This window comes from Octopus sinensis, linkage group LG23, assembly GCF_006345805.1.
Source record: "Octopus sinensis linkage group LG23, ASM634580v1, whole genome shotgun sequence".
Lineage (NCBI taxonomy): Eukaryota > Metazoa > Mollusca > Cephalopoda > Octopoda > Octopodidae > Octopus > Octopus sinensis.
This window is the reverse complement of record NC_043019.1, coordinates 18401201-18428310: the sequence shown is the minus strand read 5'-3', so window position 1 is coordinate 18428310 and position 27110 is coordinate 18401201. Positions and strand designations below refer to the sequence as shown.

General features: G+C 37.1%; 2 protein-coding genes across 3 annotated transcripts in view; one reads left to right on the top strand and one right to left on the bottom strand.

Annotated features, from left to right (window-relative positions):
- Window positions 1-17778, top strand: part of LOC115223566 (phospholipid hydroperoxide glutathione peroxidase-like) — a 46033-nt gene extending 28255 nt beyond the window's left edge. For both annotated transcript variants that reach the window (XM_029794201.2, XM_029794202.2), the window contains exons 2-6: window positions 9738-9805; window positions 11929-12076; window positions 12550-12695; window positions 15732-15816; window positions 17233-17778. In XM_029794201.2, the coding sequence (XP_029650061.1) occupies window positions 9738-9805; window positions 11929-12076; window positions 12550-12695; window positions 15732-15816; window positions 17233-17265 (480 nt within the window). In that variant the 3' untranslated portion in view covers window positions 17266-17778. The remainder of the gene's footprint in view (window positions 1-9737; window positions 9806-11928; window positions 12077-12549; window positions 12696-15731; window positions 15817-17232) is intronic.
- A 2148-nt stretch (window positions 17779-19926) lies between these two features.
- The window catches only part of LOC115223516 (dehydrogenase/reductase SDR family member 11), a 33212-nt gene continuing 26028 nt past the window's right edge, over window positions 19927-27110 (bottom strand). Inside the window, exons 3-8 of the mRNA XM_029794143.2 lie at window positions 26751-26954; window positions 25630-25724; window positions 24616-24745; window positions 22880-22963; window positions 21237-21302; window positions 19927-20151 (exon numbers count right to left, since the gene is read on the bottom strand). Coding sequence (XP_029650003.1) covers window positions 20110-20151; window positions 21237-21302; window positions 22880-22963; window positions 24616-24745; window positions 25630-25724; window positions 26751-26954 — 621 coding nt within the window. The 3' untranslated portion in view covers window positions 19927-20109. The remainder of the gene's footprint in view (window positions 20152-21236; window positions 21303-22879; window positions 22964-24615; window positions 24746-25629; window positions 25725-26750; window positions 26955-27110) is intronic.

The following is a 27110-nucleotide window of genomic DNA, read 5'->3' as shown; positions in this document are numbered from 1 at the left end:
GCTTTCTTAGCCATTTTTGTTTTGGTGTCTTCAAGCCATGAAGTCGTTGTTCTAAAAGAACGCTGGTTTCCTTCACAACGCATTACAACGTTGATTTCTTTACACTCCCTTCCCCACAGCTTCACGAGGGAGGGAAGGGGGAGAAGCAAACAGGTGCAGCTGTGAGCGTGGACGCCAACTCCGCCGCCATCGACATACGATGCATTTTATGCATTAAAATGGAATAAAAAATGATGTTAAATTATTTTTAAAATCGTAGACTCATCGTTGACGCGCGCTAATAGTCAGACGGGCTCGATATGAATCACGACTATAAGATACCCGAATTTGGTTAAACTGCACCGCAAAATGTGGGAGGAGTTAGGAATCTAAATCGAAGGGGACAGACACTCACACAACTAGAGTTTTATATATAAAGATATTCAGTCTTCTTTAAGAAAAAATCTGCTACACATTTAAACTTGCCTAATGTTAGATCTCTATGGGAAAGTCCCATAAACAAGAGTTTGGCAAGTATTTAATTACATGATACCTTTTAGTCAGGTAAACTGGTTTTGTTTTGCCCAGGTCACCCTTGACTGAGCAGACTATGGATACCAACATGTGGTGTTTTGGAATACCTATCATTAACTCATAAGCAAATAACTGAGTGGGTTTTCCATACTCCATTTTTTAAAGAATATATATTATAGTATTCTTGTGATTTATACAATGAAAATTATAATTATGAAAAAAAAACTTATTTATTATGTTTGTTTTTTTTACGTATTTGCCCCTACCCCTCCCTTTTCCTACCCTTTGAGGTTTGACAGCCATTCCAAAAGCTCCACCCATTGACATTCTATCCTCAACCTTCACTTCTTTATGTATGTGTACTAGTTCAATACCCGACAGCCAGATGGCCACATTTTCAGTGTGAAATTGCCTGCCCATTTGAAATGCTACCTTTTTAATATAAAATATATTCAGTTTAAATGAAATGAGTCTTTGAATGAATTAAGAAGTTAACTTATCTCCATTTTCAGAAAAAAATAGATGTGAACTTAACCTGCCTTTTAATAGGATAAACTTTTGATATTTTGTTTGTTTTCTCAGCAATTGTTAAGTAATCTTTTTATGCTGTTTAACAAAAACAAAATGTTTCTTTTTAAAATATCCTATTTCATATTCTGCTAGCTCTGTATAATTGTGTCTTTATGGGTGATTGAATGAGATTTGACTGGTATTTCTAGCTGTTTGAGTAACCATACGAAAGCTTTCACATATGTAAATATGTGTGTAATATTGAATAAATAGGTTGGTAATATTTGTGGCAGAATTGTTTGAGTGTGGGGAAAATGTTTTGCAGCATTTCTTTGAGCTCTTCACACTCAAATCCATCCCAGATCAACTTCATCTCTCGTCCTTTCTCTGGGGTAGAGCGGGGATCAGTGAAATAAAGTACCACTAGATGTGGCAGACATTTTTTAATAATAATTTTGTTTACAACTTCACAGCTCAATAACTTGCCTCTGCCAAACATAAAGTGGTGAATGACAAGTCACGGTGAATTATTTTTATTCACAATAAGGAATATTTTCATAACTTCTATTTTTAGTTTTTTTCACATTTTTCTGTTTATCAATAAATATTTACTTTGGAAATAATAGATTTACCTTACAATAGTATTGACAGTTTTACTAAATGAAGGTGTAATGCAACAGTTTAGCCACCTCAAAACTAGTAATTTCAAGTGGTAGAAGGAGTTGTATTCACTAAATTTTAAATGATTTACAACAAACTACTATTTCTATTTTTCAGTAGTGTACAAGAAAAAATAAATTTTCACCTAAAATAAAATACAAACCTTTACATTTTATTGCATAGGTGACACACACACATGCACGCATATCTATATCTATTATATAAAATCCATTCTGTCTGTCTGTGTGTGCGTCTTCTAGGATCTCAAGCATCTTCCATCCGATTGCGCTCAAATTTGATATGTAGATACTGACGGTATCAGGGCGTGTATAAGTCTTGAAAAAATTACAAAAATCAATTCCAGGTGAGAATGTGATCGATAAAGCCGTGGGAACGTGCATTTGTACGCGCAAGTACATCAGCTGTTGCCACTAGCTTTTCCATGCCCTTGAACATCCTGTAAAGTAAGTTAGCTTAAATTAGTTAGTTCCCTAGGTGGTTGCTTTTCATCAAAAATCGCCCCACATTGATTTCCTACATGTTTTATCAGTTAAACTTACTATTGTCCCAGGTATGATCTCATAAATTCATCATGCTTTTCCATCTAGATTTACCTCCAGCTAACCCATTTGCATGCATCGTTTTTGTCCTGCTTTTCTTCCATCAACCTATACATAACTGCACCTTCCTTTTTTTGTTGTTCTTGTATTGCTTAAAGGCACGTTTCTTTCCTGCCAAGCTTACTGTTTAAACCATGTTTGTGTTCTCCCAGTCAACAGCCTTATCATTACTGGTACTTTAAACTCTTCGGTTGCATATCTGTGTGAATAAAATCGTTTTTCTTTGGAATAGAAAAAAAAGTCTATCTTTATTTCTTCTTTTGCTGGTGTCTCAAATTTAGGTTAAATCAGTGTTTCTCAAAGGAGAAGCCTATGGGACAGTCATACAAGTTGTTTTGAGAAAATTTGGTTTAAATGTTTGACAACTCAGCACTGTCCATTGGACGGTGGTGGTGGTGGGGCGTTTTGCTCGTATATATATATATACACACACACACACATATATATATATATATATATACATATATATATATATATATATATATATACATAAAGAAACATTGGTCATAGAACAAACATTAAATTCGAGTCAACTTTATATCTAACACCATACCTCAAACATTTGATCATATGTAAATATCACCATGGTTTTTAAACATATTAAAATATATACACATACATAAAAATACAGAAGGTAAAAATATATATACGAATAAAATACAAATAGAATAGCCTAACAAAAAGTAAATATAAATGACTAAAAATTCATAAAAATTCCAGTGTGCCATTCTACCAAAAAACTAAGATAAAATAAAAAACGATTAAAATATTTTGAAAGTGTTTTTTATTCCCCTCATACAAAGTACGTCCAAAGTTCAATTTTTAAAACCATGGTAGGTTAAAGTTCATAGCAAACAGACTTTCCACAAGGTCAATACAAATACATCAATGGCTATTTCGGGAGCTCACCACCACAGTTCAATTACACGAAAGTGCATCACAGCGATGACCCCACCCCCCTGTTTTTTTGTTTCTATAAAAAAGAGACAAATATTATTTCTTTATATATATATATATATATATATATATATATATATATGATGGGCTTTCAGTTTCCATCTACCAAATCCACTCACAAGGCTTTGGTTGATCTGAGTAGAAGCCACTTGCCCAAGGTGCCATGTAGTGGGACTGAACACAGAACCATGTGGTTGGAAAGCAAGCTTCTTACCACACAGCCACTCCTGTGCTTGTTTCAAATTATTTTAATCCATCTTTTAACACCAGGACAGTCAGGGCTGACCTGGAATGAGATTTAATTTGGCTTCAAGAAGCATGAAGCTGCTGCTGTTTTTTCCTCATCTTCATCTTACTACTACTACTGCTGCTACCACCACCACCACCACCACCAGTAGTAGTAGTAATTTGTAACGTAGGCATATGGTTTGAAATTTTGGGTAAGGGTCAGTCAACTATATCAACCCAAGTACATGACTGGTACTTTATTTTATTGTCACCCAGTTACATACTTGGGTTAATATAATCAACTAACTTGTTTCCCCCATAATATCGTTATATTACAAACATTATTATTATTATTATTATTATCAGTTGAATTAGCTTTGTCTTGAGCAGTTTGTTGGAACGACATCAAACTACTATCTTCCATAATAACATTCTTTTGTTATATCGTCGGAGGGGCCCCTGCCTATAAAAATGCAATACAAGAACTACATGCCGAGCTGTACTTATACAATAAATGTCAAAGGGGCAAAATATTAAGCACAGACTGAAAGTATATTCTAGAAAACAGAACGAAAACTTAGTACGTTGACAGGACACCAAAATCTTGACAATGTTCTGCTTTTGACTGCAATCAACAAGCAAGCAATATTATTATTAACAATAGAAATACTTCTGATTTGTCAGTGCTAATGTCTCATCTAGAAAAAGTTTGTAATGACAACAACAGGTGACTAATAAGAGTTCATGTCTGCTTAAGGGGGATTTGTAATTCTATCCTCCAGCCTTAATCCTGTTGGTTTATTGATTTTCTTTTGTTTTGTTTTATATTCCAAGGTCTGTCACAAAGAAAACAATAAAGGGATAAGTGTGGTGGTGGTGGGAGAGTTGCTATGGTGATGGTAGGTAGCAGTGGTAACTATAGTGGTGTGGCAGAGATATCACTTCAGTGTGTGTGTGTGTGTGTGTTACTTGACATTGTGTAAATGTTACCATCGAGCAAGAAGTGTCCTTCATTTCCAGTCTTCTGTGAAAACATCTCTGGTCATCAGAGAATATCTCTTTGCTTTGCAAACAGGTGACGTTGGCAACAGGAAGGGCATCCAGCCTTAGAAAATGCCCCAGAAAATTCCTTATGAACATAGAAAAGTTGATTTTATTTTTTTGATGATGATGATGTCTGCTTTCTCTGATGGCATGGGTTGGATGTGTTGACAGGATCTGACGAGTGAGAGGACCACATCCTGCTGAAGTATCAGTTTTGGCATGGATGCCACTACAAATTTTTTTTTTTTTAAAGTTAATGGGTTAATGTATTCACTGGTTATGTCCTGTCAGAAAGTTATCATTGATTTCACATCTATTATTGCTCTTAACGATATAGACAACTCACTAGACTTGCTGTCTGGAAGCACATAACCTTTCTAAAGTGAAATGTTTAGTTGGTGCCCTAATGAGAGAAAATTCATGTTGGACACATGGACTTCTCCACTTGCAACTGGAACCATCTGAAGGGAGATAACTCCATCTTGCTTACAAAGAGTTTTTGCTTTGAAGAATTTCATTTCAGGGTATTTTTTTCACAACCTTGCCAACCAAGACTGTATTCCAGCAGTAAAGAGGCTAAATGCTGACCAGCAGGTCTCATGGGTTGTCTACATATTGCTAAGAGCAAGAAAACAGACACAAGACCAGTGGTAACTTTCTGGCCAGCCGTAATCTATGACTGCATAAAATATATTGGAAGTGGATTCGGTTGACAAACTGAAAGAAGCCTGTTTATAAAATACAAACACCACATGTGTGTGTGTATTACACTCATAAACATGTAATAATAACTCTATTCAAGCCAGTAAAGAATGCTCTATACAGCCATTCAACCTGCTAGAAACAGCAGCCTGAAAATAAGAAAGAATGGTCTTTGTCTATATTGCATACAATAGGTTTTGTTCCTAACTTCACTCTTTCTGTACATGTATGTGCTTATATATATATATATATATATATACACACACATACACACACATATATACATGTGTGTATGTGTATATATGTACTACATAGAGGCTTGTTGTACATAAGTATCTGAATGAGTAAACTGACCTAGTTAATGACCAGGATACCATTGTAACTAGCATCATTATCATCAATGTGTGGGTTATATTTAGCTGGCTGAGAGTTCCTTTCTTTCAACAAAGAAATAATTAAGGCTGGTTTGGTTAGATATTAGAACCTGTTTTCTTGTCTGTTTGACTTGGTGAAGCATTTATCTCCAGCAAGCTGGTTCAAAGGTTGAGAATCTAATTTTTCAGATTTGGAACAAGTCTTAAAAGGACGCTTGTTGTTGTTTAATCCCCAGGCCCTTCATTCCCACGCCACCTTCATTGAGTTAGCATGTGATCAAAGTTTTCTCAACTGTTGACACTAACCCCCGCCCCACCCCTTATTTTTTTATTTTTCTCCTTTGTCAGATAAAAGTGTATCTAGGACTGCCACATTATCCAAGTGTCCTGGTTTTTAGTTGGTAGTGCTGATTGTGATGTTGATTTGAAGGAGATTTGGCTTTTATTTTCTCAGAGGTTGAACATGCAGGCTATCTCTCAATTGTGTTGATATTTTATCAATTTTTATCAGTGAGGAGAACCTGCCCCCCCCCCCCGCCACCACCTCTGTTCTCATAAAAAAAAAGAGGGCATCAGTGTTCATGCCTCTTTTGAAACCTGCCCTAGATTAGTGAGATTACTTCAGTTGATGATACCCAGTTGGAAAGCGGAACTCTGGTGTCTGTGGTGGTGGTCGTGGATGAGGGTAGGGATTGGCCTGAATACTTAAAACAGTGAGAGGATATGCTGTGTTTTGTGACAGCCATTCTATACTTATAGTAAAAACTTGATTGCTACCAGTTCAACAGGATTTAATTACATTTATTAGTCCCTGCAATTAAAAGCCCTCCAATTCATTGCACACACCACGTGTGTGTGTATATGAGGCTTATGTATACATCGCATATCTCATGTAAATGTATGTGTGTATACATTACAGATATTGTGCAAATGTATATATATTTGGGTGTAGCCAGAATTTTGGTCAACTGGAATCTTAATTAATGAAATGGAACCTCCATTAGTTGTCCAATTTTCATTTGTTTGGGCAAGTATGTGTATAAACCATATATGCAATGCGTAGGTGCACTTTATATACACACACTTAGTATTAGCATGGAAATGGATTCGTCGGAACTTGTTGAAAACATCTCTGGTTACAACATGTTTATATACATTCGATGTGTCTGTATATGTATGTGGTCTGTGTATAGTCTTTTATTTGTGTCAGTCATTTGTCTATGGCCATGATGGAGCACGGCCTTTAGTCGAACAAATCTACCCCAGGACTTATTCTTTGTAAGCCTAGTACTTATTCTATCAGTCTCTTTGCCGAACTGCTAAGTTACAGGGACATAAACATACCAACATTGGTTGTCAAACGATGGTGCAGAGACAAGCACAGATACATAAATATACATACCTACATGTGTATATATATATTTATATATATATATATATATATATATGTATATATGACAGGCGTCTTTCAGTTTCCATCTATCAGATCCACTCACAAGGCTTTGGTCAACCCAAGGTTATAGTAGAAGACACTTGCCCAAGGTGCTATGCAGTGGGACTGAACCCGGAACCATGTGGTTGGTAAGTAAGCTACTTACCACAGGCCACTCCTACATCTATATATAAAGACGATAAGAAAATGGAGAAATAAATAACAATGAGAAGTGGATCTTTGGTGTTATGAAGCCATTATTTAATTAAGATGGGAGTATGTTTGAGTAAGTTTACATCTGTTTCCGTATATCAGGCTGGGGTGCAATTGATTGACGTCCTCAGAACAAAGAAAGCAAAGATGTATATCAGTTGTAAACATACTCTCATCTTAATTAATTAAATAATGGCTTCATAACACCAAAGATCCACTTCTCATTGTTACTTATTTCTCCATTTTCTTATCGTTGTTGTATACATTAAATTATGGTTTACCTTTTAAATTACCACTACCATATACCTTATAACAAGGACCATATATACTCAGGTAATTACCAGGAGTGTCTCTCGATGCATCTATCCCTTAGATGGTTTTCATACATCCAACTTATATCTTATATATATATCCCTTAGTGGGTTGCACCCATAACCCCAAACTTACTTTGTGTGTATATATATATCTTTTCCTTGTTTCAGTCATTAGACTGTGGTCATGCTGGGGCACCAACTTGAAGAGTTTTAGTCCAACAAATTGATCCCAGTCCTTATTATTTTCTCTTGTAAAACCTGGTCCTTATTTTATCAGTCGTTTTTGCCAAACCACTAAGTAGGGAGATAAACACCAACACTGATTGTCAAGCAGTGGTGAGAGACAAATACAGACACAAAGACATACACACACACACACATATATAGTTTCTGTTTGTTTTATGTCCTTGCTTCTATACTAGCATGAGTTAGATGAGTATATTATTGAGACATTGTTTGACAGCCGGATGCCCTTCCTGTCACTAACCTTGCATTTCAAGTAAAGAATCTCTTATTTGATTAATGTCACAAAGTCCAAGGATGATGACAACACCACCATCAACATCATTTGTAAAGGAATTTTCATAAGATGCTCAGCTGCGAACAAGCTGATGCAGACACAGCAGCACATCTGTACAGACAGGCAGACGTTTTGGGGTTTGGTGACCTCACTTGTGCCAGTGGCTCAATAAAAGCAGCTGGTACATTCTGCAAAGTGGTTGGCATTAGAAAGAGCATCCAGACTTAGAAATCATATCAAAGAAAAAAAATATTGGAGCTCAGCACATTCCTGCAGCAGGGAATGGCAGTTTGATTTGTCTGTAGCCAGTCCTTCTGCCTCTCCATCACAATACCTGTATGATGAGTGCTGACCATCATATGTGCACACCTCCAATATCTCAAACTCACATCAGCACATACCTCTAACCTTCCCTATGTGAGTGTCTCAATTGACTCCTACCTCCCATTTTTCTCTGGTAATCCCATCATCCTTCTCAGTTTTCTATTTAACCCTAACTGCACCTCGCTGCTGAAAAATCCCATCCATCCCTTCCATATTCATTATACCAGACTCTCCCTCAATCTTTCTCTCTCTCCTCTCCCCTTAGTCTCCCCACATTGTTATTCTTAATTGATACCTGCCACTTTCAGTTCTATTACCTCCCTTTGTTGTTATCCATCATTTGCTTCCAGTTACCTTCACACACCTTTATTGCTATCCCATCCTGCTGCTTTCTATTCAGTCTCCTGCCCAACAACTAGCATGTAATTCTCTCTCTCTCCTTTTACCCCCTCTCCCAGTTATCACTCTCCTATCATCCACAGTTACTCAGTCATGGACACATCTGTAAAGTGGTTGATGCCAAGAATAACATCCAACTGCAGAAACCATACTAAAAGTGCAAGTGGGAACATTATGGCTCCTAGAATTAATATCAAACTGTGAGAACCCATCCGACCCAGACCGGCATGGAACAAGGTCATAAATGGTGATGTTGAGTAGGAGAGACAGGCAGACAGACACACTTGAAATATATATATATGAGAGAGAGCCTGCTGATGAACGGGAGTTTGACAAACTGAGCTGATTGACCGATTGATTGACAGAATGATGAATCAAACAGTCAATTAGTCAATTGGTTTAACCAATTGACAAATAAAGAAGTGAAATAGAACCAGTGCATGTTTATTTTATTATTGGCATAATTACCTTCACGAGTTCACATCAAGAATCTTTTAAACCAAATACAAAAACCAATATATATATATATATTCAAAATGTGACCGCGTGTGTACCGTTGGTGATTTTTTTTTTCCTCTGTCTTCCCTTCTCTGGATCTTTCCTTCTCCTATGTTTCCAATGAAGAGCTCCGCTCGAAACGTTAAACCCTCCTTCTTTCCTGAGCATCCAATAATACTATATTTGTTCCACGTCCTCGCGTTGTTGTGTTTTTTTGTGCTTTCTTGTTTGGATTAACTTTATATATATATATATATATATATATATATATATATATATACATCCATTCTGGCAATTGCTGTGTTTGAGAAAAGCCACATCAAACTAAGTAAAATCATCTGTAGGTGTATAAGTTCTTCAGGTAAGTTATAACTGAAAATTGATGGGATGTACGCACACACACATATAATCATTGTTATTATTTTGCAGGGATTCGACTTTTACAGCTACAAGGCCAACGACATTGATGGCAATGAAGTGTCAATGGAAAAGTACAGGTTGGTGATTGATTTATATGTGTATTAATCAGCTATCATTAGAAAAGGCATGAATGTTCCAACTTCTCATCTCAAGATGCAAAGTGGAAGTTGGTGGAGGAAGAGATAGTTCGGTCAGACAGGATATAAACTATGTCTGTTTCTGTGCTTATGTTTATGAAATTTCAATCACAGAGTATTGTTCCACTGAAAGCTGTAGACAAGAACACTTGCCCAAAGTGAAATTGAACCTGGAGCCACCTGGTTCCAAAGTAAGCTTCATGACCACCTGACCATGCCTGATGATCAGGCTAGGTTTGTGTTCTAGTGTTCACTGTGGTGCAGTGTTTTGGAGTCTGATGCAGGGACTCTCATTGTTATGTGAGTCATGTTGTTGTTGCTTTGACTCAGGAGGTCATTTCAGTGCAAACAGATATGTCTTTTGCTTGTTTCTGTCAATGGACTACTGCCATGCTGGAGCACCACCTTGAAAGGAACAGTTTAACCACAGTCCTTATCTTTTGAGCCTGGTACTTAATCTATCAGCCACTTTTGCTGAACCGCTAAGTTATAAGGACAAACACAGACATAAAGACACACATATAGACATATATATGTATATCATCATCATCATCATATGTCTGTTTTACATGCTAGCATGGGTTGGACTCTTTGACAAGAACTGGTCAGTCAGAATAGAGAGAGGGTTGGAAATAAGGGTTCTTGCAAGGGAGCAGGAGATACATGGCTGCCTCAGTAGTGAAGAGAGATAAATGGTGGGGAGGGGTGGGCTTTCACACAGTTTCCATCTACCAAATCCACTCACAAGGCATACATTAGCACAGGACTGTAGCAAAAGACACTTGCTCATGGTGCCACACATTGGAATTTAACCAGAAATCACATGCCTCTATCTATATGGTCAAGGCCATTTCAACACTGATCAGCCAGTTTCTTCTTAAGGATATCAAGAACATCCTTATCTCTATGAAAGAGTTATCAGCTGGACTGTATTGGGATGTCATTAATGACTGAGATCAACCCATCAGTGGAGACACTATTTATAACTGGACGATCAATCAGCAGAATTGTAAGTTCAAATCTCACAGAGGTGAACTTTAATTTTTATCCTTTTAAGCTCTAAAAGATAAATTACATACCAAGTACTGGAGTCAGTGTAATCAACTAATACCCTCCCTCCTCATCCACCAAAGTTTCTGGCCTTGTGCCAGAATTGGAAACAGTTATTTGGGCCTCAGTGAATTGGATACAGGGACAGGTGAAAACCCTTTGTCTTTATATTTATATAAAGTCAAGGGGTTTCCCCCTGTTTCTCTGTATATCTACATTTGTCTCCACACTGTACTGAGTAATAAGGTTGTGTAGCAGAGGATAACATTGAAACAAAACACTTTTAATTAACCAATAATTCTGTAATCAAACTAATTACCAAGAATGTGTTATGTATGCCAGCTGGCCGTTCCATTTACTGTGATTGGGGTGAGAACAGCACAGAAATGAGGGCTGTGGATAGGTCATCTTGTGATAGGGGAGGCAGGGTTCTGTGTTGTTGCTTCACCAAAATTCTTGCCATCTCAACAATGTAGGCCATATAAGGTTTAGATTCTAACATGTCAACCATCCCGCTCATTCCAAATCTCTGTATCACATCTCACCCATTCTCCCCACCACCAATGTTCCTAAGGGCATGTCCCAACATCTCTCCATCTGTCATTCACTCTCCTTTCCAACTGGAGTGCCCATCTAACCACAATACAAAACATTTATGTCCCCTCTTTACCTTGAATCTTAAAACTGGCACCCCCGCCCCACACACATACCCCAATATTACTGATCCCTCTCAGTTGAGGGGTTTTTGACTTTTATATCTTGCAAGGTGCTTGCTGACCCTGTTGGTGCTGGTGCCACATAAAAAGCCCCCAGTACACTCTTTAAAGTGGTTGGCATTAAGAAAGGAATCCAGCCGTAGAAATCTTGCCGAAACAACCAATGAAGTCTGAAATGCTGTAAATTTTTAAACTCAAGTAAAATAGATCTTGTATAAACCTATCCAACCCATATCATTGTGCCTGTCACTTTTGTTTTGATTGTTTTGTTTATTTTTTATCTTTATTTTATTTCAGGGGCCATGTATGTTTAATTGTTAATGTAGCAAGTAAATGAGGTTTGACAGATTTGAATTACAGACAGCTACAGGAATTGTACGAGAAGTATGGGGAATCAAAAGGTCTCCGAATTCTTGCATTTCCATCGAATCAATTTGGAAGTCAGGTTTGTTAAATTTTCAATATTTGGTTTTGTCTTTTAGAACCTATCTTCCTGTAGGTGCATGCTTGGCTGTGTGGTTATGGCACTTTCTTTACAACCACATACTTGTAGGTTCAGTGCCTCTGTGTGGCACCTCAGGCAGGTACTTTTATGAAGACCCTGAGCCAACGGATGTCTTGTGAGTGAATTTCATTGATGGAAACTGTGTGGAAGTCCATACAAAAGAAAGACGAAAAGCTCAAGGTGGTGCTCCAGCATGGCTGCATTCCAATGACTGAAATAAGTTAAAAATAAGGGACCCCTCTGCTGCCCCTTATTAAAATAATTTTCTTTATCTCATCAACATCTGTGGAATTCACTCGTTTTACATCACATTTTGGAAATTTCAAGATCCATTTTTGATTTGTGACTAAAGCTGCCTAACAAACACACAATCACCTGTCTTTCTTTATCATTTTCTTCTTTGAACATTTCAGGAACCTGGCAGTAATGAGGACATAAAAAAGTTTGCCGAGGGATATAATGTGACCTTCGACATGTTTAGTAAGATCAACGTCAATGGTGCCGATGCACATCCTCTTTGGTATGATCTTCAGCGTGTCCTGAAGGGATCATTATGGAAGTAAGTTTTAATTTATGTCAAACAAAATTCCACTCTTATCCATTTAAATTTCCATTAGCTGTTGGGTTTTTTCTTTTTTGTTAATGTTTTGCTCCAGCCTGGCCTAGATTGAAGTGCTGTATGACCAAAAGCATTACAGCTGTGGTCTTTCCTTCTATAGAGGCACAGGAATGGCTAAGAAGTTTGCTTCCCACCCACATGGTTCTTAGTTCAGTCCCACTGCATCGCACCTTTCACAAGTTCCTTCTACTAAAGCTTCTGGTCAACCCAAATTCCATGAGTGGATTTGGTAGATGGAAGGTGAAAGAAGCCCATTGTGTATGTGTGTGTCTGTTTGTCCCTCCACAACCACTTGACAGCCAGTGTCGGTTTTGTTTAAGTCTCTGTAACTTAGCAGTTCAGCAAGAGTGACCAATAGAATAAATAGGAAAAAAAGAACTGGGGTTCATTCAGCTAAAATTCTTCAAGGTGGTGCCCCAGGATGGCCCTAGTCTAATGCCTCAACCAAGTAAAAGATTAAAGGTATCTGGGACCATCAAAAATGACAAGTTAATACAAAGATTATTAAGAGTTCTATTGTTGAAAAGGAACAAAAAAATTATTAAATTAATGCAAAAAGATATATTTTATTCCTTTTCCCAGAAGATATTTCTGGTAAGAAGATTCCCTCTCTTGCTTCCATGAAGCTAGGTTGTTGCTGATTGCTCCACTGCTGGGAAAAAATATTTGTGAATCATGGATGTACGTTCATAAATTGTTCAAAGTGAAAGTCTTTTTTTTTTTAATGCTGCATTGTCTATATGTTGCAAGACACAGAAATACACACACAAACAACCAAAAACAAGATTGTGTATATATATATATATATATATATATATATATATATATATATATATATATAAACAGTTTTTGTTTCTTGTTGACAGATTTGTACTTGAAATTCCTGCATTTTTAATCAAAGCTTGTTAGTTACTGTGGTGACAACACTACTTATATATCTATCTTTCACACACACAATACACTCACTCTCTCTCTCTCTCTCTCTCTCTTACTGTATTTATCAACAGCAACCTTTTCTTTCCTCATTCTTCTATTCAGAGTGAAAGTTTTTTTCAAGTCTGTGTTGCATTGTCTGCATTTTGAAAGAAAGAAACACATGCACAAACTACTAAAGAAATAACTATATATATTATATACACATATACTTATAGTCTTCTTTTGAAGTGTGTTGCATTGTATTGGCAGATTTGCACTTCTTGTGTGTTAAATCAAAACGTATTAGTTACTATGGTGAAATCACTACTTGTCTATCTATCAATTTATCTATTTCACACACACACACTCTCTCCGCAACTTTTTCTCCTCCCCTCTTTCAAAAAGTATGTTGTAATGTATATTTTGATTTTGCCCTTCTTTCCCTCCCTCTCATAGATGTTGTGCTGGACAAATAGACAGATTCACTTCTCTTTTATAAGATGAAAAAAAATTGGCCAATTCATAAAAAGTTTCCATTGTCTTTGGTGTCTTTTCTTTGTGATAAATTGGAGTTTAAGAGCAATTCAAGAAGGTATAGCCCTGTCATGCTTGACCCTTCCAATGATTTACATTCAGGGTTACGAATCTGTACAATGTTCAGCCCCTTACACCTTAATTCAGGAGCAGATAACTCAGTTGATTAAACAACTAAACCCCAATCATTCACGACAGCAATCCACCACCACTCTGTGTGTGTGTGTGTGTGTGTGTGTAACCTATTTGTTTATCTTTCAATGTTTTTGTTTTTTAATGTGCAATATTAAATACATTGTTGATTATCTAGAAAAATCTTATTAATTTTAGGAGCAATTTTTAAAACCATGTACAGAGGGCAAAGGTACCCATGTAATTATTGCTAAATTTAAAGAAATATAATTGCCAATGAATGTTTGCAACAAAAATATAAGAGCAAAAGATTCCAAACTTTTCTCTCACCTTCATTAAGGACAATCAATTCTGCATTGCACATAATGATATATGGTCTGGTGGATAATTGATATATATGTATTGCAAGGGAAAATATCTAGACTCAAACATGTCAAAGGCTTTAACAGCAAGGATTGTATATCTCTCTATATATAAAGCTAAATTTGTCTGTGTATGGCAGGTTTGGTAGCCTTCAGCTAACACTATCTCCTCCGAGACCCTGCGGCGCAAGTTCACCAAAATTGAGAGTGTGATAGAAGAAGGCTTGCTCTTCCTTCAGACCATGTTAACACCAAAAATTATTTACATCAAAAAGTGCTTTTTTTCTATGAAAATCCCTATTTTTTACGATTTTTTGACTGCTGTGTCGCCATTTTTCAGTGTATTTCAACCAGAAAAATGTTCACTTAAAGAGAATAACAAGCTACATAATGCAAAACTTTTACTTTTCAAAAATTCCAATTCTAAAGGGTCGAAACAAACCCAAGCAACACCAGGTGATACTGCTAGTGTATATATATACATACAGAAACCTGAGAAAGACTGTCTAAATGTTAGATGCAGCCCAGACCATTGTATGGTGAAGGAACAGGGACACTGATGGAAACAGTCTGACAAACTGGAAGCTTTTGAAAGGTGGACATTTCAAAGAATGTTAAGAATATCTTGGACAAAACATAGAACTGCTGAAGAAGTGCTACAACTAGCAAATACAAAATGATTATTACTCTCAATTATTAAAAGCCAAAAAAGTAGAAAGTATACAAAGATGAGATGGAAAGATAAATGGCAAATGGTGGAGTAGAAGACCGAGAACAAACTGGTTTGATAAGATCAACTAGACTAAACTGTTAAGTGGTGAATGTGTAAGAATGGCAGAGAAGAGAGCCAGATGCATCTCCTTGGTATTGAACCTGCTGAGAGCGGATGGCACCTGATAATGACGAGAGAAATAGCTGACAAGAGCAGTTGAAGCTAGACTGGGCAGGGTTGGGTTTTAATCTAAGTGTAGAATTTGGTGTGAAGATGGTTGCTCATTATGCCTGTGTCATTCAACTCTGTTTATCATTTCAGTGCCATCAAGTGGAATTTCAGCAAATTTCTCATTAACAAAGACGGCACACCTGTGAAGCGCTTTGCACCCAACCAGGAACCTAAGGTAAGTTTAAACACATTTAAATTTTTCTTCTCCCTGAAAATAAAATAAAATTTTCATCACCACCATGGGGCAAGAATTAGAATGATGATGTTTTAGTTGTTTAACCCCAGGTCCATCCTGATCAAGCAGATCTCCTATGATCAAAGGTGTTTCAGTAATCTGACTTTCCTAATGTGTTCTTCCTCTTTTTTAAAAAAAAAATGTTAAATGTGGTTTTAAAGAAGTAAAGTAGCATTTCAGTGTTTGCATTCCAATTTCCAAGTTCAAATCGCTCTGCTTTTTTCTCTTTTTGGTTTGTTTTGTTTGGTTTTTTTTTGGGGTTTTTTTTTTTTGTGCTAACTTGAAATCCTCTCCTTTCACCACAACTTTCGTATATTTTTAATATTTGGCCTCCCTCTTTTGAACATAATCTCTATTCCTTATTAACATTCATCCATTGTTTCATTTCCAGTCTTCCTATTTATTTCTGATCCTATTGGAAGCAACATCTGTTGACCCTTAATTCTCTATACTGCTTCCCCTCTCTCTGCTCCCTTCTTTTCCCATATTTAAAATGAAACTGAATCGACTTGGCCGTGTGGTTGACAAGCTAGCTTTCTAGCCATGTGATTTGGGGTCCAGTCCCACTGCATGTCGTGTGTGTGTGTATGTACGCCCATGTCCTGATATTACATGATGGTTGTAAAGGAGCATCACTGTTAAACAAGTGAGGTTGTTGGTTTCCTCTTTCAATGGAAAAACATGTCTGGCCATGGGAAATATTAACCTTGCTTGGAAACAATTGACGGTTGGCAACAGAAAGGATGTCGAAACCTGGGAAATCTGCCACGGCAAATTCTATCTGATTCCTGCAGGCATAGAAAAGTGGACATCAAATCTCTCTATATAACTTCTTGTCTGTGTATGGCAGGTTTGGTAGCCTTCAACTAACTCTACCTCCTCCAAGACTCTGCAGCGCAAGTTGGCCAAAATTGAGAGTATGATAGAAGAAGGCTTGCTCTTCCTTCTGTAGAAGAAAAAATTCAAATTGGACCATATTAACACCAAAAATTATTTTCATCAAAATGGTGCTTTTTTTCTATGAAAATCCCTATTTATTACGATTTTTTGACTGCTGTGTCGCGATTTTTCGGTGTATTTCAACCAGAAAAATGTCCACTTGAAGAGAATAACAAGCTACATAATGCAGAATTTTTACTTTTCAAAAATTCCAATTCTAAAGGATCGAAACAAACCTGAGCAACACTGGGCGATACTGCTAGTGATGTAATAATGTTGATGATGATGATATTGAACTAGATCAAATGGTAACTCGTGGTTTCTTCTTTTAATTGTCATTAAAATATAAATTAAATAATTATTTCAATGTAATCTTTCTGAATCGTTTTTTTTTTTTTAACTTTTTTTCTCTTTCAGTCGATCGAGAAGGACTTAGAGAAATTGTGGTAGCTGCCTGGAGACTGACCTGTAAGATTAACTTAACACCTGGAGAGGATAAAAACTTTGGGTTTTTAATCTGCAAAAGACAGACTGGATGAAGGCTATTGTTGAAAACTAGTTTTAGTTGACTGTAGTTGGATAAATTGTCTGTCTTTGTTGGTACCTACCTATGGTTTTTTTCCTTTCTTTCTTTCATATGGTTGTTTGAAAAATATATATTTACTCATTTACAAAAAAGAAATCCCTTTACTTTATCCCCCGCTTTCCCTCTCTTCTTATAAAAATGACAAAAGATTGTTAGCAAAACAAGAAGAAACACTTGATAGGTTGGTTAGTTTTGGTAGGACTGAATGAAGCTGATTTCACAAACCTTGAGAAAGACACAAAGCACTTGGAGAGCAACAACAACACCACCACCACCACAACAACAACAACAATCACCTGGAAATTAACCAACCAATGTAGTGTTTGTCTTTTTCAGGTGTAAAAATGTTTGGATTAATTAAATATGTGTAATTCAACTGATTGGCTTTTGTTTAATTTATTTTTTTTGTTGCTTATCTACTTATTCCTCACTACCAGGGACCCTCCTTTTCATTGTTCCGTTTCTTTTTCCCTTTCTTTGTCTTGCGAGTTATTTGCCAACCTCACTTGTGCCAGTGTCAGGAAAATAAAGCACCCAGTACACTCTGTAAAGTGGTTGGCATTAGGAAGGGCATCCAACCAGGGAAACCATGCCAAAGCTGACATTGGAGCCAGATGCAGCTTCTGTGACCCATCAAACCCCATCAAAACATCTGACTCATGCCAGCTTGGGAAGCAAATGTTAAATAATGATTCAATACATCTTTCTTGTTCTAAGATGGTAATGTTGTAGGGAATTAGTAATAGTGGTACACCTCTCCCACGTGACAAGTCGAATGACCCAGTCACTATAAGTAAGGTGACGTCAGCTGGTATCGGGAGAGTATGTGTAGACTGTGTTGAGAGTCATGACTGGGCTGAGCAGGTAATTACACTGTGATACTGAGTGGACTTTTGAGGATAATAACAGTGTACGACTTGGGGTCATACAGTGCCAGATAGAAAAACATTCTGTTGACAACCGTCATACAAAAGACAGATACAACAGTAGCAAAAGACCACTTTATAACAGGTAAGTCTTGAGCGAGGGAGATTTTGCTGCTGTTTCAAGCAGTTGGGTGACCTCGGATGGAGATTGCTTCTGCTGGTTGAGAGAAGTTATCTTCACATTATAAAATTGGTCCAAGTCATTCCTCTCTGAGGAATCCAAAAGTCAAGTGGGACGGGCAACACTTTAGAGAGAATACTCAGTGGAGATCCACTGCCATCCTTAGTCACACCAACAACATACAAGGGGACAATAGGGACATGAATGTGGGATAGAAAGGAGACGGGGTTAAATGGAACATGTCTTCTTTTCTAAATTTATGTTTAGAATTATTCTGGAAGAAACAAGATGATTAATGGAAAGGAAATTTATAAGAGGACAAGTGAGAGTTTTACGGCACAACCTACCAAAAGATACAGACAAGTTCAGTTGTTGCAGTAAGATGATATAAGGCAACATGGTGCCACCGTGGCACTGTAGATGGAGCAATAAAGGCTGAAAGAGAGAGAGAGAGAAGGAAATACTGGAAGAGAGAGCGGGTAGGAAAGAACTATATCCTGTAGCTTGAAGAGAAGCAGGAAAGAAATTGTTTGCCAAGGGTCTGTAAGAAAAAAATCAGCAGAATCACGATTGGGGAATAATTTACAGCCCCTGCTGGAGCACACACTTGAAGTGTAGAACCAATATACAGAAGGTAAATGAAGATGTCGGGTGGTGGAGAGGGCTTGAATTATCAGTAACAGCACACTTAGCCTGGCTAATGATGAGAAGAAAGAGGCTTAGAAATATTGGTACAAGAATCTGCTGGATGTGAAAAATGGTTGGGAGAAAAAGGAACAATATGGAGCACAGTTTCATTCTCCTCTCTATAATTTGTGTTTATTAGTTCTTGCAGTGATGGAGGGGACAAAAATGCACACAATTTTATATGTATACACACACACATTGAGCTTCCACACAGTTTCTTTGCACCAAATTTTCTTGCAAGACATTTGTGAACCCAGGGCCATTAGTTGATGCTTGTCCAAGGTGCTGCGCAGTGAGACTGAACCCAGAAACTACACAGTTGTAAAGCAAGTTTCTTAACAACTCAGCCATGCCTCTACCATTATATGTCAGTTTTATGAATTCCTAAAAGTTCCAATGTCAATTTTTTACAATCTAATTTGAAAAGGTCTAGAGGACCTTGGCTACTATGTCTAGGAGGTCAGCTTTGAAGGGTGCTGAGTCTTTTGATCTTATGGAGTCTTTTTATACTCCCTGGTAGTGGATGCCTCACCAGCATCAATAAATAAGGACTTCTAGTATATGCATCTCACCAGGTCTTCCACTGTAAGGAGCTCCAGTGTGTAGAAATAGATTCCCTGTCTTCTATGGGGAGACATAAATGAATGAATGAATAATACAAAATGCTCCCTGCTACCTTCTTTTACAAGTTCAACTATTTTAGAGACATCTAGAATTTTCTTTTAGGGGAGAAAAGAAAGTGAGAGTAAAAGAGGAGAAGAAGAAAGGAATAGAATTTCATAAGACATTAATGATACGAGGCAAGATGTCTTTAATTTTTACTTGTTTCACTCATTGTAGTCATACTGGAGTAGTGTCTTTAAAAAAATGGTTGCTCTGAAGCAGAGATCAAGGTCCATATGTGATCAAATGCTCTCTTGTGTCCTTGTCAAGTGGAAAATGGACGATCTGTTCGTTTTGCTTTTGTCAGTTTTTCAGTAGCCCTGCTTAGTTGGTCTCATCATAATTTCATTAATCTGAAAGAAAACAAAATTTGGTATTTATCTTTTCTAATAGAGACCAAATTGGAAGGGTTGTCAGAGGAATGAGACAGAAGCATCAGCATTTAATGTCCACTTTTCTATGAGTCAGAAGGAATTTGTTGAGGCAGATTTTTCTATGGTTGGAAAGTGAAGTTTCTTTATACTAAATGCCAAGAGGTTTATACTTTTAACTTCTCAACACCTAGCATAAAGACACATCTCTTTCTATTATATTCTTACACAGTTGCAGGGTCTCTTTAGTCTTGCACATTTTACAGTGCCCAGAAAAAAGCAGTCAGAACATTGTAAATTGATTGGTGTTAGGAAGGGCATCCAGCTGTAGAAACCATTCCAAAGTAGACAATGGAGAATGATGCAGTCCTCCAACTCATCTGGTCCAGCCAAAGCAGCCAACACTTGCCAGCATCGAACATGGACATTAAATGATAATGATGAGGAAAGCATTGGTCAGCCTCAGTTTATTGTAGATGGTACTTTCCCAACATCTAGGCGCTATATGAAGTAGATGATATAGAATTTGTATTATCAGATTACTCAATAATCTAAGAGCAAGAATATTTGGTAAAGTGCATAGGCACCAACTCACTGCCTAGGAATTGAACCTGAATTACTGTTCAGATCAAAAATAACACAAACATGGTCATGTCAGCAAACAAATGACCACTCAAATTCTTGAAGAAACAGATTGTCATTAACAATGTTGCCTTTTGTTCATTTTCTTTGACAGACATTAGCTATAGTTTGTTTATCTGCTAAATTGAGAGTCGTCATGATACGGCTGAAGCCAGCGAGCATCAGCTAGGGACCAAGATGGTGACAGCCATCACAGCCCAACCAAGACCAATGGCTGCATGAACTTATTCCACTCCAGTTACACAATTCAACAACTGCTGCCATTGCACATCTCACACAAACTGTGCAACTGCTTCACTTGCTGTAAACATTTTCCCTCTCGTTCATTGCAACACTCTGCTCCTCCCCTCAACCCACCAACAAATATATCTTTGTTGCAATCTCAACAAAGTAGGGGTTATTAAAAGAGATCAAAGGACACCCACCTCACAGTGTTTGGGTACCTGAAGTGCAAACAGGACTGCATCAGCTACATCACCAGATTCAAGAATCTGAAAAATGAATGAGAAATTCAAACCACAGATCAATCCGAACACTTTTATGACTAAACATATTTAAAGAGTTATTTGGAGAGTAGTGAAGGCTTTGGTAGATGAAATATTTACTTGGAGAGACTAAACTTGTGCCAGAAAAAAAAACGTCTTTTGTAAGAAGAGAATTCTTTAAAACATGGAAACACTTGTGTTCTCATTGGGAAGGTAAATTTTACCAAACTTTTCTGCGTCCAGTGTCATTACCAATATCTGTGTGTGCTAGAACATAAATATGGGGTCAATCTAATCGACTCCTAAAATTGCTGCCTTAATGGCAAAAGTTGAAACCATCATCATTGTTGTTATTATTATTATTATTATTTATTATCATCAGGCGGTCAGCTGGCAGAATTGTTAGCTGCCTGGACAAAATGCTTAGTGGTATTTCGTCCATGTTTATGTTGTCAGTTCAAATTCCACCAGTGTTGGCTTTGCCTTTCATCCTTTTGGGGTCGATGAAATAAGTACCAGTTATTATTATCATTATCATCATTATTATTATTATTATTATTATCTAGTAGTAGTAGTAGTAGTAGTATAATGAATCAAGGTCTTTGTTACGCATCATTTAACTTAAACAATGGCTATAACTTCTGATAAGACCACCTCGATAAGGACATGAACTTGAGACCAGGAAATCATGGCTAATACAGACACAGAATTAAGAAAAGCCCTTATAACTATAATAATTTCTTATATAAATTTAAAGATTATTTTCTTCTTTTACAGCCCGTGCTGGGGCACACACTTGAAGTGTAGAACCAATATACAGACTTCAGTCTTTACTGGGACTTATTTTACTGACAGCAAATTCTGGTTGGACAAGATTTGAACACAGAATATAAAAGGAGGACATAAGCAAATGCTATGAATTATTTTGTTCAAAGTTCTATGAACTCTGACAATCCATTGCTGTCATCGTCATCATGATTTAACATCCACTTTTCAATGTCTGCAAGGGTCAGACGAAATTAGTTGAGGCTGGTTTCCTATTGTTGGATGCCATTCCTGAGAGCAATTGTCACCTGTTTGCAAGTAAGATAATACTTCCCCGTGGCTGGACACGTTTATCCACAGAAGACTTCAAACAAACAACATTGCTTCTATGACCCTGATGCAACGTTAGGACAAGGCTACATGTACACATAATAGGCTTCTTTCATTTTCCAACTATCAAATCCATTCACAAGGTTTTGGTTGATCAGGAGCCTATTAGTAAAATGCACTGGCCCAAAGTACCTCGTAGTAGGTCTGAACCTGAGACCTCTTGATTGAAAAGCAAATACCCCAACCTCACAGCCTATTGAAGTGCTTTTATCCAATTCTATTTTCCAGTCTTTAACTGTAAATGTTACCCTTGTATCATTCTTTTCTTAATCCAAACTCCTGATCTATGATCATTTAGCTCAATTGGAATAACCGACTAGTTCAGCCATCCAATCTCTATAAAATGCATTGATAGATTATAGACATGAATTGTCCTTCAAATACTTCTACACCTATAATCGGTAGACATAAGAAAAGAAAATACACACCTTAAAATCTCTCTTTGGAACTTCTTTTCTGTCTGGAAATAGACGAGAGGCAAATTCTGTGTCCACTAAACCTGGACTGATGGACTAAGAAGAGAAGAAGAAATTGATCAAGAGAAACGTTGAGTTTTTATTTCAAATGTTGAGTATTTTTCAACAGCAAAGGAGTATTGCTTTGATAACCCATAAAGACCATAAAGGGATAATAGGTATGTTCTTTGTACCCCAAAACCACAACCATACAAGGAAAACATATTTAGACACCCATGCACACACACACACACATATATAAATATATACATATGTCTCTATACATGCATGTTTATAATCAAACGCCCCTGTATATATGTGTTTGTTTGTGTATACATGCACATGTATACAGACATTACATACACACACAGATGTGCATTATACATATATACACACATATCTATCTATCTATATATATATATATATATATATATATATATATATATATATAATCAACTAATAAGGATGAGAAAATTGGATACTAATTTAATAGTACATCCATTTAACACCAAGTGGCTTAGTGCATAAAAAACATGGATTACAATAAATTTTATACATAAATATAAGAGAGTAACCACTATGTGGTCGACTCTAGCACTAAAAATAGATCCGCTAGGTTTCAGCCATAAAGAATTGTTTCCGATGAAAGTTAGCACGAGTGCTAAAGTCGACCACATAGTGGTTACTCTCTTATATTTATGTATAAAATTTATCGTAATCCAAGTTTTTTATGCACTAAGCCACTTGGTGTTAAATGGATGTACTATTAAATTAGTATCCAATTTTCTCAGCCTTATTAGTTGATTGTAATTATACTACATTTAATTTTGGATGTAGTATCTGTTTCCGTGAATTTTGGCGGGCTGTGGCAGGGGCACTTGAATTATAACAGCGAATGCAATCGACTGAACTGCACATGTGTTTATCGTTATGGTAAAATCTAGCGTGCGGTTGAGTAAATTGTATTCTGGACGGGTTCGGCTGAAGAGCTACAGATATGTTATGTGAGTAAAATTACATAATTTATTAATAGTGAAACAATTGTCCTGAACTAATCTGCATTTTTGTTATTTTTATTTGCCCTGTTCGTTTGCGCTAGTAGTTGTGCTAACTTTCATCGGAAACAATTCTTTATGGCTGAAACCTAGCGGATCTCTTTTTAGTGCTAGAGTCGACCACATAGTGGTTATATTTATATATATATATATACATATATATCAATACATATATATATACACACATATCTATACATGCATATATATATATATATACCTATAATTGTCACTATATGTGACTAGGGTGTTAGAAACACATACATGGCGAGAAACAAGAGCTAACATGTTCTAATGTGGAAGCAATGCAACTGTTTTTCAACACCTTATTCACATTCAGCAACGATTATAATTCTTGTTTTTAGTAAAACAATGCAAACTGCTGTTTATATTAATTCTATGTATACACATTAGCCATTCGCTAAATCATTCACTAATTTGGATAACGAAAACATATATACTAATAGAGAAGCATTAGAGTGGTTTAGCTCTTATTTCTAGCAATGTTGGTGTTTTTTCAACACCCTAGTCACATTCAGTGACAATTATAATTTTCCTTTTTGGTAAAACATTGCTAACTGCTGTCTATATTAATTTTATATACACACATATATACATATAAGTGAAGCTTAGTTAAAAAGTAGACTCATTACTTACCGTGACTCTGATATCAGATTCGAGTCTTCGTAACTCATTCCTGAGTCCTCTGGCCAGTGAGGTCACAGCAAACTTAGTTGCACTGTAGAAGTGAAGATCTGGTAAGTCGACCACTCTGTGTCCAGACATACTACAGTTTGGTTTGGTTTTTGTTTTGTTTTAATATAAACACAAAATAGAAATAAAATCAGATAAATTCAGACAAGCTGTTTTGATTCAGAAACTGATTAGATGAGTCATTGAGAGAGCATTTCATACAAGCTAAGAGTTCATAAGTCAGGGAAAACAAAGGGAGTAGTCATGTAGCTCCTCCTGAACAGCAAGGGCCCTGTTCTGCTCTGGCCCCTTCTCTCATCCCCAACCATAAAGATACTCCTCCTCACAGCACAGGTTGTAAAGTGGTTGGTATTGGGAAGGGCATCCAACCATAGGAAAATGCCAAAGCAGACATTGGAGCAGGAAGCAGTCCTTGGACACATCAGAGCCTGTCAAATCGTCCAACCCATGACAGCATGTAACATGGACGTGAAATGATACACAATAGTATCATTGGCACTTTTTCACACAGCTATCCACATCCATTCTCGCCACATGACCATACCAGCGCAGTCATCTCTCTTGCACACCACATCTGATGCTTCTTAGGTCCAACCTTTCTCTCAAGGAACTAACACTCTGTTGAGTATGCACAGACATTACACATCCATCGGAGCATACTGGCTTCATTCCTTGCGAGTTTACGCATGTCCTCAGCAGTCATGGCCCGGACGTGAAATGATACACAATAGTATTTTTGAAGTGCTGTTTGTTGTGAGGTACTTTGCACCCATTTGGAGCAATGTTACCATTGCTGGTCACTCACTTGGGACTGTTGCTCTTCAGGCTGGGCAAGTGCTGCAACTCACCCAAAGAAAGCAAAACATAAGCCACCCAAAAACAGAAGCACCGATTAGGATCCAGTGTTTTATGTTACCCCACCCACACTAAACCATATAAGAAACCAAAATAGCAGACCTATTTATGTGGATGAAATGACCATCCATCACATTTCGTTCCGTCATGGATTTAAAAGATTCTCTTGTACAGATGCTAAGAGCCAAGACATTCACCTGCAGACAAAAAATGGAAAGTGATAGCATTTAATCATTTCTTGAGGTTCCATGTACAGATATGTAACCAGCGCTTAGAGGTGGGCATGTCTGGAATACATTGACAGGAGTTTTACGAGTGAAGGATATTGGATTGCTTTGGATTTGGTGTCCTGGACGTATTATCTACGATCCAGCTTCAATTTCTAGTTAAGCTAATTAGATCCATCTGGACTGGGTAGCTTAGTGGTCAGGGCATTAGGCTCCTGATCATAAGGTCTTAGGTTCAATACCCAGTGGTGTGGTGTGTCCTCAAGCAAGACACTTTACTTCACGTTGCTCCAGTTAACTCAGCTGGCAAAATTCAAAGGGCCAGCGTTGTTACACTCCGTGTCCTGCTGAATCTCCCTGAGAACTATGTTAAGGGCACACATGTCTGTGGAGTACTCAGCCACTTGCACATTAATTTCACAAGCAGGCCATTCCATTGATCGGATTAACTGGGATCCTTGTCATCGTAACGAACAGAGTATCAGTTTAAAGTTAAGCTATTTCATTGACAATAAATTGGAAGGAGATGTTGTTACCCAGGTGGACTTAACCATTTCTACACTCTTTGCATAAACTATTACAAACAAAACATTCAGCAGTGATATGTCTCCAAGGTTACAATTAATTTTAGTTTATGAAGAAAACGACACATCCAAATGTCTAGTCCTAATTAATCTTGAGTTAATTAATCTTTATCAATGCAGCCAACTTCCTTACAGGTGATTCATGCCTTTCGCACCAAGGCACATTTTCAGATCACATGGACCCTACATTTTCGAGCTAATATTTTTGCAACTTTTGTAGAATTTCCACTTTCAAGATCCATGCTTCAATATCAATCATCATGGCATAGATTCTTGCAGAGAACCAAGATTTTTGAAGGCAGGGAAACTCAACATAACACTGCCACAAGAAGCTTGGAAACAAAAAATAATTCTAACAATATTTTCTATGCTGGCTGCTTCCATTAGCAATCAAGGACAAGAAACCACTTACATTGAACATCTCCCGCCATTTGTTAGTGTCCCCAGTAAGCAGTGGCTCAGCGTGGGCCAGTCCTGCATTGTTGATGCACACATCCACTCCTCCATAATGGGACTTGATGGTCCCAAACATAGACAGGATATCAGACTCATTGTTGAGGTCACATTTCAAGGCTAACAAGGAACCGGCTTCACCTTTCAGTTCATCAGAGATTTCCTGGGATAGATTAGCAACAGAAAACAGTTGATTAACATTGGATAACAGATTAAAAGATATTTAAGAACAGATTAACAATAGTTAACTGGATTAACCAGAAACTTAACAATCAGTGAATAATGAGTAAATTAAGAGGGAAATGTCAACTCAGAGATT